This window comes from Microtus oregoni, unplaced genomic scaffold (assembly GCF_018167655.1).
Source record: "Microtus oregoni isolate MIOR12 unplaced genomic scaffold, Mior012 000002F_ref0000024, whole genome shotgun sequence".
NCBI classification, from domain to species: domain Eukaryota; kingdom Metazoa; phylum Chordata; class Mammalia; order Rodentia; family Cricetidae; genus Microtus; species Microtus oregoni.
Window position 1 is genome coordinate 25,244,094 of NW_024543061.1, and position 17,871 is coordinate 25,261,964.

General features: G+C 48.7%; 1 protein-coding gene across 2 annotated transcripts in view; it reads left to right on the forward strand.

Annotated features, from left to right (window-relative positions):
* Positions 1 to 17,871, forward strand: part of Sfxn5 (sideroflexin 5) — a 117,286-nt gene that overhangs the window by 24,279 nt on the left and 75,136 nt on the right. For both annotated transcript variants that reach the window (XM_041639763.1, XM_041639755.1), the window contains exons 3-5: positions 6,686 to 6,763; positions 15,428 to 15,454; positions 15,931 to 15,985. In XM_041639763.1, coding sequence (XP_041495697.1) covers positions 6,686 to 6,763; positions 15,428 to 15,454; positions 15,931 to 15,985 — 160 coding nt within the window. The remainder of the gene's footprint in view (positions 1 to 6,685; positions 6,764 to 15,427; positions 15,455 to 15,930; positions 15,986 to 17,871) is intronic.

Genomic DNA, 17,871 nt, shown 5'->3' on the forward strand with positions numbered 1-17,871 from the left:
CAGAAAGTTCAACAATCTGATAGATGTTTGGTCCAGGAGGCTGGATGTCTCAGCTGGTCTGCAGTATACACTGCAATCCTGAAGAAGTAGGATCCAATCCAGCGAAGGAATGGGCTTGCCAGATGAACAAGGGATTCTTCCATATCCCGTATATAGGCTGCCGCTAGAAGGTGTGACCCAGGTTTAGGGGGGCCTTCTCACCTCAAAGGATGTGGATTTAGGGTGGGTCTTCTTGACTGGAATGACGTAATCAAGAAGAGTCCCTCACAAGTGCACCCAGCAGTTTGGGTTTGGTTAATTTCAGATGTAGCCAAGTTGACAACCAAGCATGGCCATCACACAGGTTACAGAGAAGCTTGCATGTTACCCGGAAATGAATTGTGATGCCAGGAAAGATTATTCTGGATCTCTCTGAGTTTGAAGTCAGCCTGGTCTACATAGTGAGTTCCAAGGAGAGCCAGGGTTATGTAGCGAGGCCCTGCCTGAAAAATAAAAATAAAAATGCAATATTTTTATTCTTTGAGAACTTCATACATGCATTCAATGTAGTTTGATTATATTCATCCCCAACTCTTCCACTGAACTCCTCCAAGATCCACCCCCTCACCCTCCCAGCCTCATCTTCTCTCTTAGTTCTGTTGTTGCAAAGAGACATCAAGACTAAGGAGCTCTCTTTTTTAAAAAATTATTTATTTATTTTTATCTTATGTGCATTGGTGTTTGGCCTGCATGTATGTCTGTGTGAGGGTGTCAGACCTTGGAGTTACAGACAGTTGTGAGCTGCCAAGTGGGTACTTGGACTTGAACGGGGATTCTCTAGGAGAGCAGTCGGTTCTCTTAATCACTGAGCCATTTCTCTAGCTCCCAACGAAACTCTTAAAAGAAAAGCATTTAACTGGGGGCTTGCTTACAGTTTCAGAGAGCCAGTCCATTATCCTAGTGGAAGCATGTTGGCATACAGGCAGGCATGGTTCTGGGGTGGCAGCTGAGAGCTCTGCATCCTGATTCACAGCAGAGAGAGGAGACACTGGGCCTGGTGTGGACTTTTGAAACTTCAAAGTCTACTCCCAGGGATACATCTCCTCCTACAAGGCCACATCTCCTAATCTTTTCAAAGAGTTCACCAACTGGGCACTAAAAATGCAAATCTATAAGCCTATGTGGGCCTGTCTCATTCAAACCATCACAGTCTCTATATATCTTTTTTTTTTTTAAATTGCAGGGTGTAGTAGTAGGTGCCATTTGTAGTAGTAGGAGCGGCGGGGCTGGGTCCCCAGCACCCCGGCCACCTAGCTAGCTTATGTCCCGAAATAACAACACACAATCTGTATTCATTTAAACACTGCTTGGCCCATTAGTTTCAGTTTCTTATTGGCTAGCTCTTACATATCCATCTAACCCATTTCTAATAATCTGTGTAGCTCCACAAGCTGGCTTACCAGGAAAGATCTTAACCTGCGTCTGTCTGGAGTGGGAGAATCATGGCGACTCACTGACTCAGCTTCTTTCTCCCAGCATTCTGTTCTGTTTACTCCGCCTATCTATATTCTACCCTATCAGAGGCCAAGCAGTTTCTTTATTACTTAACCAATGAAACAACAGATAGAAAGATGACCCTCCTCCATCAGCAGGGTGGTGGTGGCGCATGCCTTTAATCCCAGCACTCAGGGGCAGGTGGATCTCTGAGTTTGAGGCCAGCTTGGTGTACAAAGCAAGTTCTAGGACAGCCAGAGCCAAACCACAAAACCCTGTCTTGAAAAGCAAAAACCAAACCCAAACAAAAAATAACCCACTGATTCCAATCTACGCTGCTCAGACTCAGAGGTGTGGGATCATCCATTGGAGCATGGTCAGCTTACACCCTCAAAGAAAATAGATTCTCCCTTTCTTGGGAACCATCAGCTATCAGTAACTCCTCTGCTAGGGGTTGGGGCTCATGAGTTCCTCCCCAGCTCCAGGCTGGAGTGTTGACTGGCTTCATCTTGTGCAGGTCTCGTGCAGGCTCAAACTGCTGTGAGTCAGGAAGATAGTGTCCTGTCATGTCAAGAAGACACTGCTTTGTCCCCTTGCTCCCTAACTTCTGGCTCCTTCTGCCTCTTCTTCAGCGATAGGCCCTGAGCTTTGGGGCTGGGGGTTGACCTAGATGTCCCAGTTAGGGCTGAGCAATCCACAGGTTATGGTTGAGCCCTCCACAGACACTCATTCTCTGCATTTAGACCAGTTGTAAGATTTCAATTAAATTAATTAAAGAGATTTAATTAAACCTCCACTGTACAAAGAAACGTCTCTGATGAAGTCTGCACTAATATACAGGTGGAGAGATAGGAATTTAGAAAGTGTCCATTTAGCAAAGTATTAGTAGTTTCACCCCTGGGGCCTATGAGCTGGCTGTGGGCAGCCAGGCTAGTGATGGGGAGTTGGGAAGCAGCATCATTGGCCTGGCTGCTCCCAGCCTGGGGCTTCAGCAGGGGCCACAGCCCAGCAGCATCCCCTGAGCCAGCTGGGCCCCTCGGAGCTTTTCCATTCAGGGGCTGCCTGTTTGTTCTTGGTTAAAAAGACTTCCTGCCAAGCTCACCCAGCGTTGACCTCCCAGCATCCTCCTTCTCTAGGGCCTTTTGCCAAGCGCCATAATACAGTGGCTGGGGAGCAGGGCATAACAGGGACACATTTCTTGTGAGCACCAAGCCTCTCTGAAAAATCCCCAGAGTGGCCAGCTCTTGTGTCCTGTCCACACAGGTGACTGTGGCCATGTCCACCCCACAGGACCTCTGAGCAAAGCTTAGTTAGGCCAGCTCCAGCCTAGAGGCCCAGAGCGAACAGGTTCCTCTGGCTGTCTTCCCTTCTGGGCCCTCAGGCCTGTCTGCAGGAACTTTGGCTCTCCTCCTTTATGCTCTTTGCCAAGCTCAGGGCTTTAATGGAACTGATTCTTTTGGCTTGAGGCTGCCTTTGATGACTGTGTCAAATGAGATGGAATCTGGCCAGGTTGTTATAGGAACTCAGGAGAATCCCTGGGGTGGGAGAAATAATGAGAATTCAGGGCTTTTCACCGCATTTCAGGAGAAAGTAGAGCGTGATTGTCCAGGTTCATAGAGGCCCTGGCAGCAGGAAGAAGCCACCCAGACTTGGGGAACCTGAGCACCTCTAGGAGGTTTTGGGGTACTGAGGGTCAGGGGTGCCTGGCAAAGGTTTAATGAAACTTGATTCAAGTGCTAACTCCCGCACTTTACTCCTTTTGCAGCCTTAAGCGAATTAAACACAATGTGATCCAATTTTCCTGAAACACAAGGCCAGTTGTGGTGGTGCACACCTCTTGACCCAGCACTTGGGGAGTTGAGACAGGAGGTGAGATCTAGGTTAGCCTGGGCTACAAAGTGAAACTCTCCTAAAACATAAACAAAACAAAAACAAAGGACGCAAAGAAAAAAAAATTCCAAGTCTAGAATAAAAGTTAAGCATTTGCTGTGGTTATCTTGGTGTTGTGTACCGTGGTTGGGAATGAGGTTTTTTATACTTTCCTGCCTCTTCTGATTTCTTCGTTTTCCTTTTTTTTTTTTTTTTTTTAAATCTTCTTTTGGCCTCAAACTTGATCCTTCTGCCTCAGCCTCTTGAGTGCTGGGATCCCAGGCATGTGCCACCATGCTCAGTTTCTTTGTTGCTATTTTTAACATTTTAACAGTTTGTGCATGGGAGTTGGTGCCCATGGAGGCCAGAAGAGATCCTTAGATCCTCTGGAACTGGAGCTACAGGTTAACCCTCTGATGTGGGTGCCGGGACTCAAACTTGTGTCCTCTGCAGAAGCAATGTGTTTGCTTAACCACTGAGCCGTCTCTCCAGCTTCCAGTCTTTGTTGGCTTGTGAAGCGGTCTCACTGATGTAGCCCAGGCTGTCCTGTAGCTCACTGTGTAGCCCAGGCTGGCTATGGACTTCTGATCCTCCTTCCTTCACCTCCCAAGTGCTAGGATTATAGGTGTGTCCACTAATCCCTGTGCTTTAACATCATAAATTGCTCACGTATTTGGAAAAGAGGGGCTCATGCAGGTGGGGGTGAAAGCAAATTATCCCCTTTGGAAATGAACAGATGCAGGAAGGGATGTGGCGGCCATGTGTGTGCTGCTGTTGGTGAGCAGCTCAGCTGGAGCAGTGCGCTAAGGGCTTACCGCTGGAGCGTGTGTGGGTCTTTCCTGAGCCTGGTGGCTGCTTCTAAGAGAAGGACAACTGAGAGCAAGGTGAAATTGTAAGACTTTATGGTCTAGTCTTAGGTAATAACTCCTTTTATCTACCACCTTCTGGGTGTCGAGATAGTCACAAAGTCTGTCTGGAACCAAAGTGAGGGTGCATACACTTTATTGCTAGACTTGGATATGGAAATATTCTGGAAGACTCTGGGACATTGGGATAATGGGTGACTGTCCTTAGAGTGTCCATTATGCCAGTGAGAGTCATCTATGTGGCAAGGTAGTCATTGTTTTCTACGTTTTGATATATATGGATCTCATATAACACAGGCTGGTCTTGAACTTGCTGTGTAATGGACCCGATCTTCTGGTGTTCCTGCCTCCACCTCTACAGTGCCAGGATTACAGGCTACTACCTGTAGCCTGTACTGCACACTACCCTGCCGGCTTACTTTTTTACTTTTAAAATTGCTGTATATTCTCCCATCTCCCCCTCTCCTTCCTCCCTCCCCCCGTATCTTCCTTCCCCTCCTTCCCCTTCCCTTCATTTGGTTTCTTGTGTAGACCAGGCTGTATTCAGATTCTGCCATGTAACCAAAGCTGGTTTGAACTCCTGGTCCTTCCGACTCTACCTCACAAGTTCTGGTGTTAGGTGTATGTAAGTTATATTCTCTCTCCCTGCCTCAAGGGATCTTTGTAGCCTCACTCTGTAGACCAGGCTAGCAGCAAACTCACAGCCGTCTGCCTGCCTCTGCCTCCTGAGTGCTGGCATTTAAATATGTGTGCCGTAGCATCTGGCTTGTTTGCCGCCCTTTGAGACAGTATCACTGTCTAGTGTACACTGGCTTGGAACTTAGTCTGTAGCCCAAACTGGATTGGAACTCAAGATTCTCTGCCTCTGGTATTGCAGGCAGACACCACCACTCCTGGAGAATTGTTGTGTGAGTTTTTTTTTTTTTTTACTGGGTGTGTATAGTTCAGTTTATGTATCTAGGCCTTTGTTAGTTGTCTGTGTGTAGACTTGGCCATGTGTAGGCGCTGTTGCCTTTATCCCAGTCTCTTGGTGAATGAAAGCCACTTCTATCTCCTGGGTTGCTTCTAAGAGTTACTTGTATAGGTAAATCTGTCACTATTTTTTAATTTTATTCACTAATTTTGTGTGTGTTCACATGCCTCCGTGCATGTGTGGCATTCAGGGGACAGCTGGCGAGAACTGGTTCTCTCCCTTCTGCTTGGATTCCAGGGACTGAACACAGGCAGACAGACTTAGCTACAATCACTTTTATGCACTGAGCCATTTTGCCAGACTTCTGCCAGTATTTTTTAAATGATAAAAATAAATCGTGGAAGTGCAATGTGATTATATCCACCTAATAAAAACGTTTGGTGTTGCAGTTGAAGTTAAGTTCTTCCTGACCCATGTCAGCCTTGGTCCGTTTTTTCTCCAAATTAAAAGTTGCTCTGTTATGAGTTTGGTGGGCCTGGTTTTTTTTTTTAATTTTCATAAGCACATAAATATACTCCTAGAAAAACCTTGTGCCTGCTGTCCCTTCATGCATGTCTGTGTGTCTGCGTGTCTGTGTGTGTGTTTGGTCCAGTGAATGATGTTATACTGCTTGGCCATTTTTTTAAATTTTTTTTTCTTTCTCATATTTTCTTTTTTTTCCTTTTTTTAAAAATTTATTTATTTATTAAAGATTTCTGCCTCCTCCCCGTCACTGCCTCCCATTTCCCTCCCCCTCCCCCGGTCAAGTCCCCCTCCCTCATCAGCCTGAAGAGCCATCAGGGTTCCCTGACCTGTGGGAAGTCCAAGGATGCTTGGCCATTTTGTTCTCACTCAGGAAATTACCCTGGATGTGGTCAGGAAATGTTTGCTTGGTTTGGTGTCATTTTTCTTCCTCATTGTTGGGGATGAAACTCAGAGCCTAAAACTTCTGAAGCAAATGGTCTAGCCCTGAGTTACACCCCAGTCCTTACTTCAGGTCTGTGTGTGTGTGTGTGTGTGTGTGTGTGTGTACACGCACATGGGTGTGGAGGCTAGAGGTCAACCTGTGTGGTTTCCCTCGGTACAGTTGACCTTTTTGTTTTGAGACAGGATCTCTGTTGACCTGGAGCTCACCTCGTGGGCTATGCTGTCTTGCCAGCAAGCCCCAGGAATCCTGTTTCAACCCTCCTGGCTCTGGGATTGCAAGTATGCACTACTTCGCTTTCGTTTTTAGTGCTGTCTGGGGATAGAACCCAGGTCCTTGTGCTTGCACACAAGCATTTTACTGACAGAACCATCTCTGAGTTTTACTTCAGTTTTTGGGTGGGCTGGTCTGATCTGTTGTGTATCACAGCATGGCTATTGATCCAGGTCTCTGTGGGAGGACATAGGCCAGATCCTTCTACTGTTTCGTGTGTACTCTGAGGGCTGTGGTCACGCACTGGGAACACCGTCACTCTGGTTGACGGTGCTGTCAGAAGTACCGGTCTGATGCCACACAGTGTCTCTTCTCTTTCCTCCACAGAGACGTCTCAGAGAAGCCGTGCAGCTGTTGGAGGACTACAAGCATGGCACCCTACGTCCAGGAGTTACCAATGAACAGGTACCTCTGCCGGGGGTAGCAGGGGTCAGAGGAGGGGATCCCAAATCTTGTGGGTAATGTGCCAAAATGTTTCTTTTTGTTCACAAACTTTATTTCCAAACTTAATTACGTATTTTTCAAAGAAATATTTACACATAGTTCAAAAAGGCCCTTGTTGAAAAGACCAAAGCATTGAGTTGTCACGCCCCAGTCCTAGTTCTGCCCACAGGAAGGAGCGCCTCGTAGCCGCATCTCAGGTGTAAGTCTGTATCTGTCCCCTGAACGGCCAGTTCTCCGCTACTCAGCACTGCCGGGTGAGATTGCTGAGGATTCTCCCCCTTGTCCTTCACCACTTACAGAACATCTTCCTTCTAGTACCTCCCCTCCTCACACATTTAATCATGGCGTGAGAGCTGTGTTTCAGCTGTCATGGCATTCCAATTATTAAATAACATTTTCTGAACAGTCAAGTTGTTTGTACCATGGCTGGTTTCTTTTTTCAACTTTATGTTTTATCTGGAGTTAATTATTGTCCGTGTTTTTCACTGGTGAACTTTGTTCCATTTCTAGCTCTTGCTGCTGTTAGGAACAGTCCTTAAGACGAGCCTCTCTGCCGACGCCAATAATTCCAATCAGACCAAATTAGACCGAATAAAAGATGCCCACATTTACTTCATTGCTCCTGGGTGTCCGGGAAAGCATGGAGAGAGAGAGCAGGGGAGACCACGCGAAACCCCGGAGACCATGTCTTCCTTTTCTGGGCAGCAGCCTCAATAACCCGTGGAGTGGTCCTGACCCTCCCTGGAGAGGGGTCAGCACTTGGCAGGCTTTCCCAGAGCGGAGTTCAGACCAAGGCAACTCCCAAGGGAGGGGACCCAAAATGGATGGTAGTGGCCAGGGTGATGCTTTCAATCAATCATTCCAGAGTCCTTAGATGTAGGGGTGTCAGGGGGTTGGGGTCTCACTTTTGACCAAACAGCTGTATCTTCTGCATTCGGTATTTTACTACCTCCTTTTAATCTGAAGGCCCCTGTATTACCATTTTCCCTTTCCTGAGCCCACTCAGTCCCAGGTCTTTCTTTTCTCTGTGTGTCTGTAGTTATAGTGAAATACTTTTGGTAGCTCCCCGAAAGGGGTGGAAGAGAAGAATGTTTAAATGTTTGGAGGGCTTCTGTTCTCGTTTTTGAAATAGGGTCTCACTGTGCAGTACTGACTATCCTAAAATCTCCGTGGAGACAAGGCTAGCCTCAGATATGCAGAGATCCACCTTAGAAGCACGTGTCCCCACTCAGACGTAACTGACAGCTTGGGTGAGGAAGTCCTCATAATTTTGAAGACCATTACTTATTTTCTCCTGGCTTACAGTATGGCTTCTGAGATTCTGATGCCATTTAATATCTGATATTTCTGAAGGTTGCTGTCGCAGTTAGGGTTTCTATTGCTGTGACCACATCAACTTTTATAAAGGAAAACATTTAATTGGGGCTGGTCTACAGTTCAGAGGTTTAATCTGTTGTCATCATGGTGGGAAGCATGGTGGCATGCAGGTAGCCATGGTGCTGGAGAAGGAGCTAAGAATTCTATGTCCCTATCCAAAGGCAACAGGAAGAGACTGAGGCACACTTCCTCCAACAAAGTCACATCTACTTCAACGAGCCTACACCTCCTCATAGTGCCACTCCCTGTGACAGTTGGCCATTGCTCCTCAAGGATCCACTCGTCTTCACCCCTCACGTCACTGGGGTCACAAGGGTACACTGTCACATCAGGTTTTTACACAAGTGTTGGGGACCCAATTTCAGGTGTTCATGTTTGCATGGCCAAGAGGATCCCCAAGAGGGTCATCTCCCGAGTCCCATATGTACATCTTAAACTGCCACTTAGGTTCCCTCTTTTCCTCTACTTCTAAGTACTAGGAACTGACCCAGGGTTCACTGAACCAAGTCCTCCACTCTCAGGTTTCCTCAGCCCTCCTTCCCCTTCCATTCCATCACTATAGACAGAGAGCAAGGACGAAGCGGGGTGAGGATCTTTCCTCATAGGACACCCACCCCCACCCCTAGACAATGACAGTGAAGAAAAGTGATGGTGTGGAAGGTCAACAGGAGCAGAAGCTTGTCCAGACTCAGGGCTGCTTCCTCCATTCCTTCCTTTGGCTTTGGTGTTTCGAGACAGGATCTCTCTATGTAGTCCTGGCACACATTATGTAGATCAGGCTGGCCCCGATCTCACGAAGCTCTTTCTACCTTTGCCACTTGAGTGCTGAGATTAAAGGTGTATGCTACAATACCTGTCCTGGAAGAGTTTTCTTACTTGAGATGGGCTGATGAGAAGCCAGCTAGTGAGGAGGGAGCGGGCTGGGAAGGGTGCAGGCAAGGATGAGAAAGGAGTGATCTAGGCACATTTGCCGTGGGTTTGGTCCAGACACTATGCTGAAGGTCTGGGGAGGAAGCACCCCAGAAGAAATGAACAGGGCAGATGTGCTAGATGCTATCATGGCAAAGTGACCTCAGTGTCTTGGCTAAAAGCCCGCGCAGGGCCCTGAGGGAACAATGAGACAGGAAGCCCAGGCAGTCAAGCAAGTCTGTCTGTCTTGATGTATCTGCCCTCCAGCCCTGGGCAGGGAGGCAGGCTGTAGTCTTGTTCCCCAGTAGTGTCATTTCTGGCTGGCATTGGGTCTGCATTGTGGACCTGAACCTCCAGCCCTTCTAGTGACCTTGTACCTGTCAGAAGGAAGGCCACTTCCTGACTCTGGCCATTGCCTGTCTAAGCTCCTTCGTGCCCATTCCCTCTGAGCTGGGCCTCTCAGGACCTCTCTCTGCTCCCAGAGTTTGGGGATAGAGGCCACATTATTCTCCTTGCTCCCTTAGAGAGCTAAGAGCTGTTGTCCTGTTTTTCAGCCTGCTGAAAAAGCCCTTACTGGCCTCTTGGGAGTGGGGGAAGGGCCTGGAGCTTGGCATTTAGCTGTTTCCTGAGCTTCTGCATTCTGGCTGGCAGTGGTAGTGCCTGATGGGTCCATCTGGTGGCTGGGTGGCATGGCACTCTAGGTGTGAGCTGCTACGCTGGTCCCCAGAGCAGCAGCTCCCTCTGCAGAGCCTGAACAATTGGGCTGTGTGTGGTGGCTGTCACAGTGCTTGTTTCCCTGGGCCATAGTCATTGAAGTCACATGCCACTGGCCTTCACAGACTGGGGATATAGGGCACAGAGATGGCATGTCAGCTTCACGGCAGTATGAAATTGTTCAGAGATGGCTCTGCTCAGGCATCACGTCTGGGGCATCTGAAGAGCCCCACAGAGTTTTTGGACTTGGAGCAGACAGTAGTCTCACTCTCTGCACCTGCACGCTGTCTGCTCCAAGGTCCTTTGGCAGGTGGATGGGTCAAAAGCCTGCAGCTGGCCCTGAGACCTGCAGCTGTTACTGATGTCCTGAGCTGCCTGGATACCTAGTGAGGGCTCCTAGTCACCCAAGCCATCTGAGGTGGTTTGGTCCTGTAGCTTCGCTTGCTCTTCTGCTCATGGACAACTGATAGCTTCTCCACAGACAGTTGACTTCCTAAATGATCGCCACACCAATGAATGATGCCTGACTTGCAGGAGCTCCATGGTCTAGTCTCCCTCAGCCTACATGGTCAGTCTCCTCCCCCAGCAGTTATATTCTGTTTCGATAATCCTTGAGAAACACCTCCTAGAATCTTCCAAGTTTCTGCTTTCCCAGATACGCGGCCTTTTGTTTACCTCTTGAGTTTCATGATCCTTTCTTCCTCCTGGAGTGAATGTTTTAGTTTGGAGGAAGCTGCCGCACCATAGATCTCGTGTTCCAGGCTGGCTTTAAACTCGGTATAGCTGAGGGTGACTTTGATCTCCTGCTTCACTTCCAGCATGCTGGGATTATAGGCGTGTACCACGTGCCTGGTGTGTGCGATGCTGGCATGGAACCCAGGACTTCGAGCGTGCTAAGACAGCATTCTGCCCACGGAGCTGCCACCTTATTGTTCTGCACTGAGATACCTTTAGTGCTTAGTGTGCAGTAGATGCCTAATAAACACTTGCTCGCAGGGGAAAAAAAGTTTGGGCTGACAATAAAACAACAAAAACCAAAACATTTGCTCACTAAATAAATAATTTTATAATAAACATGAAAGTAAATATCCCTGTCTTCATATTACAGAAGAGGTAGTGGAGGCTCAGAGAGGTTAAGTAAATCACCCACATCTCCTAGTGAGCCAGTGGAGATTTTGAATTCAAATCTGGGTTCCTCTGTAAGGTCTGACCTCTACTGGGAGAGAAACTTCAAGTGTGAAGAAGCCACAGCTGCTGCTGGTTCAAGTCTGCAAAGCAGGCAGAACATCCCTCTTTATTCCTGTGTCTGTAGAACTGGGGGCTCCCTTCACCCCACATAGGCTTGCATAGGTACATGGTACCTGGGAGTTACCATGGCAACACAGTTAATGGTGCCGCTATAATACAATGGGCCCAACTGATCAATTAGGAAGGTTTTTGTTTGTTGAATGGAGGCGTCCCTCCCGTACAGAAGGGTCCCCTTCAGGCTCCGTTTAATTACCTTCTGGAGGTTGTTTTAAATAGGCTCTGTCTTTGCTGCCTTAGGAGGTTTAGAGAAGCAGCTTGCTAGGAGACAGAGGGGAAGTAAGCGAGCCAGACTGGGGGTGGGGCCATTGTTCTCCCTCTGGGTGCTGGGGTGTGTCCTGTCTCCTAGCAGCCTGTGGGACCCCAGCCCACCCTGCTTTGGTCTCCACTTGGAGAATGAGGCAGGTTCAGCTGGGACACTGACCACTTCTGAAATCAGTAAATCTGTGTGCTGTAACACCACCCAGATGGCTTCCCCACGCTGCCCTTTTGTCCCTGTTCTCCAAATGAGCCAAACAAATAGAGTCTCAACTCTCAGAACTGCGCAGGGTCGTACCTAGAGCCAGTCAGTCCCACGGGGTCAGGGCTGCACAGATCCGCATTCAGCGGGAAGTGCGGAGGGTGCGGGGCTGAGCACAAGGGCGGTCAGTGCTTTACCCGGGGAGTGCAGTTCAGAGTCAGGGTGCCTCCGTGTGCATCTAGGAAGACCCTGGCCTGGGCCCTCCATGTGGGTGGCCGTGGCCTTCCATGCGTGGCTTGAGGAACTGCAGCTTTTTCTCTGTGGACAGTACCTGCTGCCTCTTCCGAATCCAGTTCATGGGTCCAGCAGGTGGTGGGGGAAAGCCCAGCCAAAACTGAAAGTCCAGGGTCCTTCACCTGCCCTTTTGAGTTGGTGTGGTAGGTCAGACAGGAAGGGGGCATGCCGTCCACCTCATTCCTCTTCTGACTGATTATTGTTGCTGCTATTTGAGACAGGGTCTCCTGTAGCCCAGGATGGCTGGGATGACCTTGAACTCCTGATCTTTCCTCTGTCTCTAGAATTCAGGGGTTAAGTAGGCAGATGCCAGCATGCCCAGCTCTGGTTAATTTTTATTTGTTTCTGACTTATGGAGACAGTTGTTTTCCATGCAGCCCAGGCTGACCTGGAACTTGCTGTGTACCTAAGGTTGGCCTTGGATCAGGCTCCTGCCTCAGCCTCCTGAGTGCTGGGGTTACAGGTGTGCTTTGACAAACGAAAGTATGTGGGGATTTAACTAGGAGCACAAGGTAACATGGTGGTTGTGCCAGGGCCAAAGTGCTGGACCCTGTGTACGGTCCCTTTGCTCTAGGCAGAAATAAAGTACGTGCTAAGAAGGGAAGGGATGTTTGTTTTGGCTGGTGTGACTCTACCCTCCCTCATGGTGTCCTGCTAGCATCTGCGAGACTGACACACAGGAGGGAGCAGAAAGTCGAGGGTGGGGAGCACTGGCCTGGGAAAGGTACTATCACATCTCTGCCACAGGAGCTCAGTCACACAGACCCCACCTGGTCAGCCAGCCACCTGCCAGCTGTTGCTCTCTAGATATGGGGATTTTGTTGGATATTTAATCTTCCATATACCATAGGAGTCAGTAAAGGACTTGGATGCTGGACATCCTCTGTCATTAAAACCAGAACAAGAACAAAAACAAACGCATTTTTCTTCTCTCTCTCTCTCTCTCTCTCTCTCTCTCTCTCTCTCTCTCTCTCTTTTCGAGACAGGGTATCACTATGTAGCTCTGGCTGTCCTGGAACTCACTATGAACAAGCTGGCCGTGAACTCACAGAGATCCACCTGCCTCTGCCTCCTGAGTGCTGTAGAGGAGGACAGCCCCTGGTCCCTTGGAGTCTGTACACCCAGACACCAAGTTCTTGGCACAAAGGATATTTCTTACCCCAGAGGGGCAAGCAAGGTAGGGTTTGGTGGGAGGGGACACTTCTGGATTGGGCAAAAGCAGCCAGCCAGCCAGCCAGCCAGCAGCAGCAGCAGCAGCAGCAGCAGCAGCAGCAGCTTTCTTGTAGGACTGGGTTTTTAGGGAGAAAAGAGTATCTGTGCCAGGGTGAGCTGGTAAGACATTATTGGACAGTTTAGCCAATATAGTTAGTGAATTTTGATTGTTGGACCTTGGAGTTTTGTCTCAGGAATGAGTCAGTGGCCAAATAAGAGAATGGACCTTGAGGGCTAGCTAAAGGAATATAATCTAATGGTTTTTAGCAACGGAGAGAGAAGGGTAAAGGGCAAAACCTGTTGGCCCATGTTTGCATGTTTGGGCCTGCGTTTGCCTTGTTGGAGAGCCCTTCAGTGATTAAAGGTGTGTGCCACTAAGCCTGACTCATGAAAAATATTAAATGTACACAATTTCTTTTTTCTAGTAGTTGCCTATATTATGTTAATTAACTAATTGATTAATCTACAGTGTGAGCCCAGGGTCTTGCCCATTACAGCCGTATACATATACACATACACATATAAATTTTGAAAAGGTAATATGTGAACAAGACAGGATTCTAGAAGCATAAAAAGAGCAAAGAATAGATAAAGATGTTCTGGGGGCTTTGGAGATGGCTCATTCAGTAAAGTGCTTGCCAGGCAAGCATAAGGACCTGAGCTGACGCGCTAGTACCCATGCAGAGGCCAGGCGTAGAGGGCAGCAGGCATCTTGTGTCAGGCGCTGGAGATGCAGAGATAAGAGGATCTGCGCAGCTCACTGGCCAGTCAGTCTAGTTGGATCATAAAGACTGGCACCTGACATTGACCTCTGGCCTCCACCCATTCATCCCCTGTGTGCGGAAGTCTTAGTTGGGGATGTAGCTTAGTTGGTAGACTGCTTTGAGTTATCTATGCAAAAGGGTCAGTATTTTAAGGTCATCCTGGTCTATACAGAGAGTCAGAGAGCAGTCTGGAATATATAAGACTGTGTCTTGAAAAGCAAAACAAAACATGGGGCTGGAACGACGACTCAACAGTTAACAGTACACCCTATTCTTGCAGAAGACCTGAGTTTGAGTCTCAGCGCCCTTATTGGGAAGTTCACAATGGCTTAGAACTTCAATGCCAAGGGATCTGGCGCCCTCTTCTGGCTTCTGTAGACACCTGCACTCGTATACACATACATTTCCCATGTAGACATATACACATAACTAAAAATAAATATCTTTTAAAAGAAAAGAAGAAAGAATGACAGAAGAAACAGGAAAAGGCAAACAGGCAGGCAGCCTAGCTTCCCATCCAGGAAATGGTAGAGCTAGGATTTGTCCCCTCCTCTTTCCTTGTCCATCCTCTCTCTCTCTAAAGATACTGCAGGGTTTTCAAAGTTTTCTTTAGTTCCTGAGTTGTCTCCTTTCCTCTGAATTCTTTCTGTATGTGTACATATCCAGGCTCACTGAGAAAGGATCTTTTTCATTTAGGTTTTTCAAACATCAATTTGAAATAGGGTCCCAGGCTGGTCTTGAACTCCTGATTGTCCTGGCTCTACCTCCTGAGTTGCTGGGATCACAGGCACTCAGATCAATTATCTTTCCATAGGCTACTGTTTTATCCAGTGTTGATCTTCACTTGCCATGTTTGCTTGATTCAAAAAGTACATGTTATAATGGTACCCACCTGTGGCCCTAGCCCTTGGGAAGTAGAGACAGGAAGATCAGGTGTCTCAAAATTCCCTTGGTTAGGAAGCATGGCACTGGCCAGGTACAATAACATATATGTATGACTGTCATAATGAAGATGGGCTAATTAAAAAATTTTACTTAGCGAAAAGAAGGAAAACAAAACAAAGAGTGGGCTAGGGATGTAACCCTGTTGGTAGTCTGCATGGCTAGCTTGCTCAAAGCCCTGAGGTCCATCCTCAGGACCCCCTAAAGGCATGGTAGACCACCTTAACCTGAATACCCTGGAGGTGGAGGCTCCAGGAGGGCCACGAGTTCAGGGTCATTGTCAGCTGCATATTGAGGTTGAGGCCAGGATAGGCTATGGGATAGCCTGTCTCAAAAATCAATAAATGGGAGGCTGGAGAGGTGGTTCAGTGGCTCGAACACTGGCTGCTTTCCCAGGGGACTTGAGCTCAGCTCCCAGCTCCCACACTGGGCAGCTCATAAACTATAACTGCCTGTAACTCCAGCTCCAGGGATCAGAAGTTCTCTTCTGACCTCTACAGGTATACACACATGTGGCATATACTCACACAGATAACGTGCATATATACTCATAAATAAAAATAAGTCTTAAAACAATAAAAAAAATTAAAGAAAGCATGGCCCAGAGAGTTTAAACTTCTCATTTCTCTCTCTCTCTCTCTCTTCCAGCTCTGGAGTGCCCAGAAAATCAAACAGGTAATCTAGTTCTGGTTTTCTTTTTTCTCCTCTGTGCTTTCCTGGACCCTCTCTTCTCCCTGTCCCAGGGGTCTAACAGAAGCCCTAATTCCATGACTAATGGGTACCCAGCCTCTCCTCACCCCTTCCTTCCTCCCAGCATCCCGTTCTGGCCTTACTGGCCTCATCCCAGGAACTCTGGGTGTTTCAAGAAAAGAAACTCTGGGTCCTGTCCACCAAGTCTGAGTCTGTGCCGGGCCAGGGCAAGGAGACTTCAAGGTGGGCACAGTCTTGGCCCCCATGGGCTTGGAGGATGGGTCAGGAGGAGGACACTGACCATGGCTCATGTTTGATTTTCCTTAAACCTGAAGTGGTGAAAACCAACTGTCCAGAGCAGCGCTGAGTCACTGGTGGGAGGGTCATCTTGGGGAAGCTGTCCTAACTCTCATCCTTAATCCTCTGCGTGTTCCTTCCCCATCTTCTCTCCCCACCACCAGGCTATCCTACACCCGGACACCAATGAGAAGATCTTCATGCCTTTCAGAATGTCAGGTGAGCTCCTCCTGGTTCTGCCCAGCTTGGAGTGCTGACTGTGGTCCCCGCTAGGAGTAGTCACATGCTCAGATGTTATATGACTTTTTCCTGGAAAGATGTGAAAAAAAAAATGTATTCACCCCAGAAAAAGGACTGATGACACCCCAAACAAACAGTGCACTCAAATCTCTTGGTGAGCCAAGTTTTATTAGGGTTACTTAAAGGAGCATTGCTGGCTCTCAGGCAAGCGCATTACCCAAATCCCATCCCAGCATAGGTGGCACCTCACGACAGCTGCATCCCTGGCACTCCCTGACCACCTTGCAGGCAGCTCCACCTGAAGAGACTCGTCAGCAAGTGTCTAGAGCTCCTACAGCCTCGGAGAGGCTCCTGGGCATCTGAGAACTTTCTGAGCATTCTACGCCTTGGTCCAAGTACCGCCATCTGAGCTCCCTTCCTCCAGAAATGAATATTTCAGTTTGGAGGCCGTAGTCACAGCACAGCACCAGAGAAGGGCATAGCCTGTCACACATACAGCCACACTCTTGCCCACCTGCTCATGTTAGCTCCACCCTGTTAGACACTGGCCAGGCTCACACCTGCCTCCCTTCCCCACTGTGTGGTTGGGTGGCGCTGTGGCCTCTGCAGTAGATTTTGGCCTCTACTGAGTCACAAACCCCTTCCTGAGAGCAGCCTCATGTCACCTGTCCTGGGCAAGCCCTGGCTCCTACAGGTTCCATCTGACCCCCTGCAATGCACTTTTTCTCACTGTCTACTCCCTGTTCTAGGCTGTAGCATTGAGACGGACTCACTGTCCTCTGACGTTGTTGTTAAATAACCTCCCCTTTTGGCCGGTGTACAGTGTGTACTCACGACCCTTGTCTGTATGGACAAGGCAGGGCTCCCATTCTGTGGAATCGATGCCCACGGGGGTTATGAGTTTCTGTCCCTAGAAAGTCCCCTTCTAGTAGTTCCTAGAGGGCTATGTTGTGTGATTTACTCTTGGGACTTGGAATACAATTGTTCAGGTTGAGGTGGGGGCCCTTCCCCTGGTCTGAGAGGTTATGGATTTTGCCCCCAAGTCACTCTGCAGAGGGATAGACTCACACCAGTGTGCTACCATCTCTTCGTGGCCATTTTCCCCACTGATTCATGAGAATGCTGCAGAGGGCTACTGTCTGCTGCCTTGAAAGGCCTCCACCTGGCTGCAACAGCAGACCTCACTCAGGTGAGGACATCCTACCTGCCTCAGCCTGACCTCACAGGCTCACCACGATGTGGCTGCAGGATGCCATTTTGTAAACTGGGCACTGGCGGCTGGGAGCCCTGGCTTTGATGTGAAGGGCTCAGGCAGCAAAGGCTCTGAACATACAGGACCCAGAGTTGGAGCTGTCCGCTGTCCCTCTACTGGGCAGAACAGGCTCTTACCCCAACTCGCCTTCTTTTGTGATTTTGGACCTTTCTGAGGCAGGCAGTTATTTCCACCCCCCCCCCCCCCAAACTTGGCCCAGTCCCCAGAGGGAGGCGCAGGAGAGCCATGGCACCAGCACATAGAGCTGTGTTTGCTCAGGATGTGAACCTGGGTTCTCCATGCCAATCAGATAAGTATGGTCCCTGGTGCCTGACCATAGGCTGGTTGCCTAAGTCAGGCCAAGGGACAGGAGTCTGCTCCCAGACACAGTGAGGAAGCCTTGTACACAAGACCTGGCCGAACCTCACCCAGTGTTCCCCTGCTCCCCGAGGCTGGCCAGCCAGAACACTAGATGCTCTAGTATCTAACACATGCCATCTCAGGTGGAGAGGGGATTCCTGTCCCAGGATTGGCTGTGAAGTGGAAGAAGTCAAAACAGCTAAAGGAAGAAGGAAGATGCTTAGGGCTCCTTTGGAAAGTAAACCATGAGGAT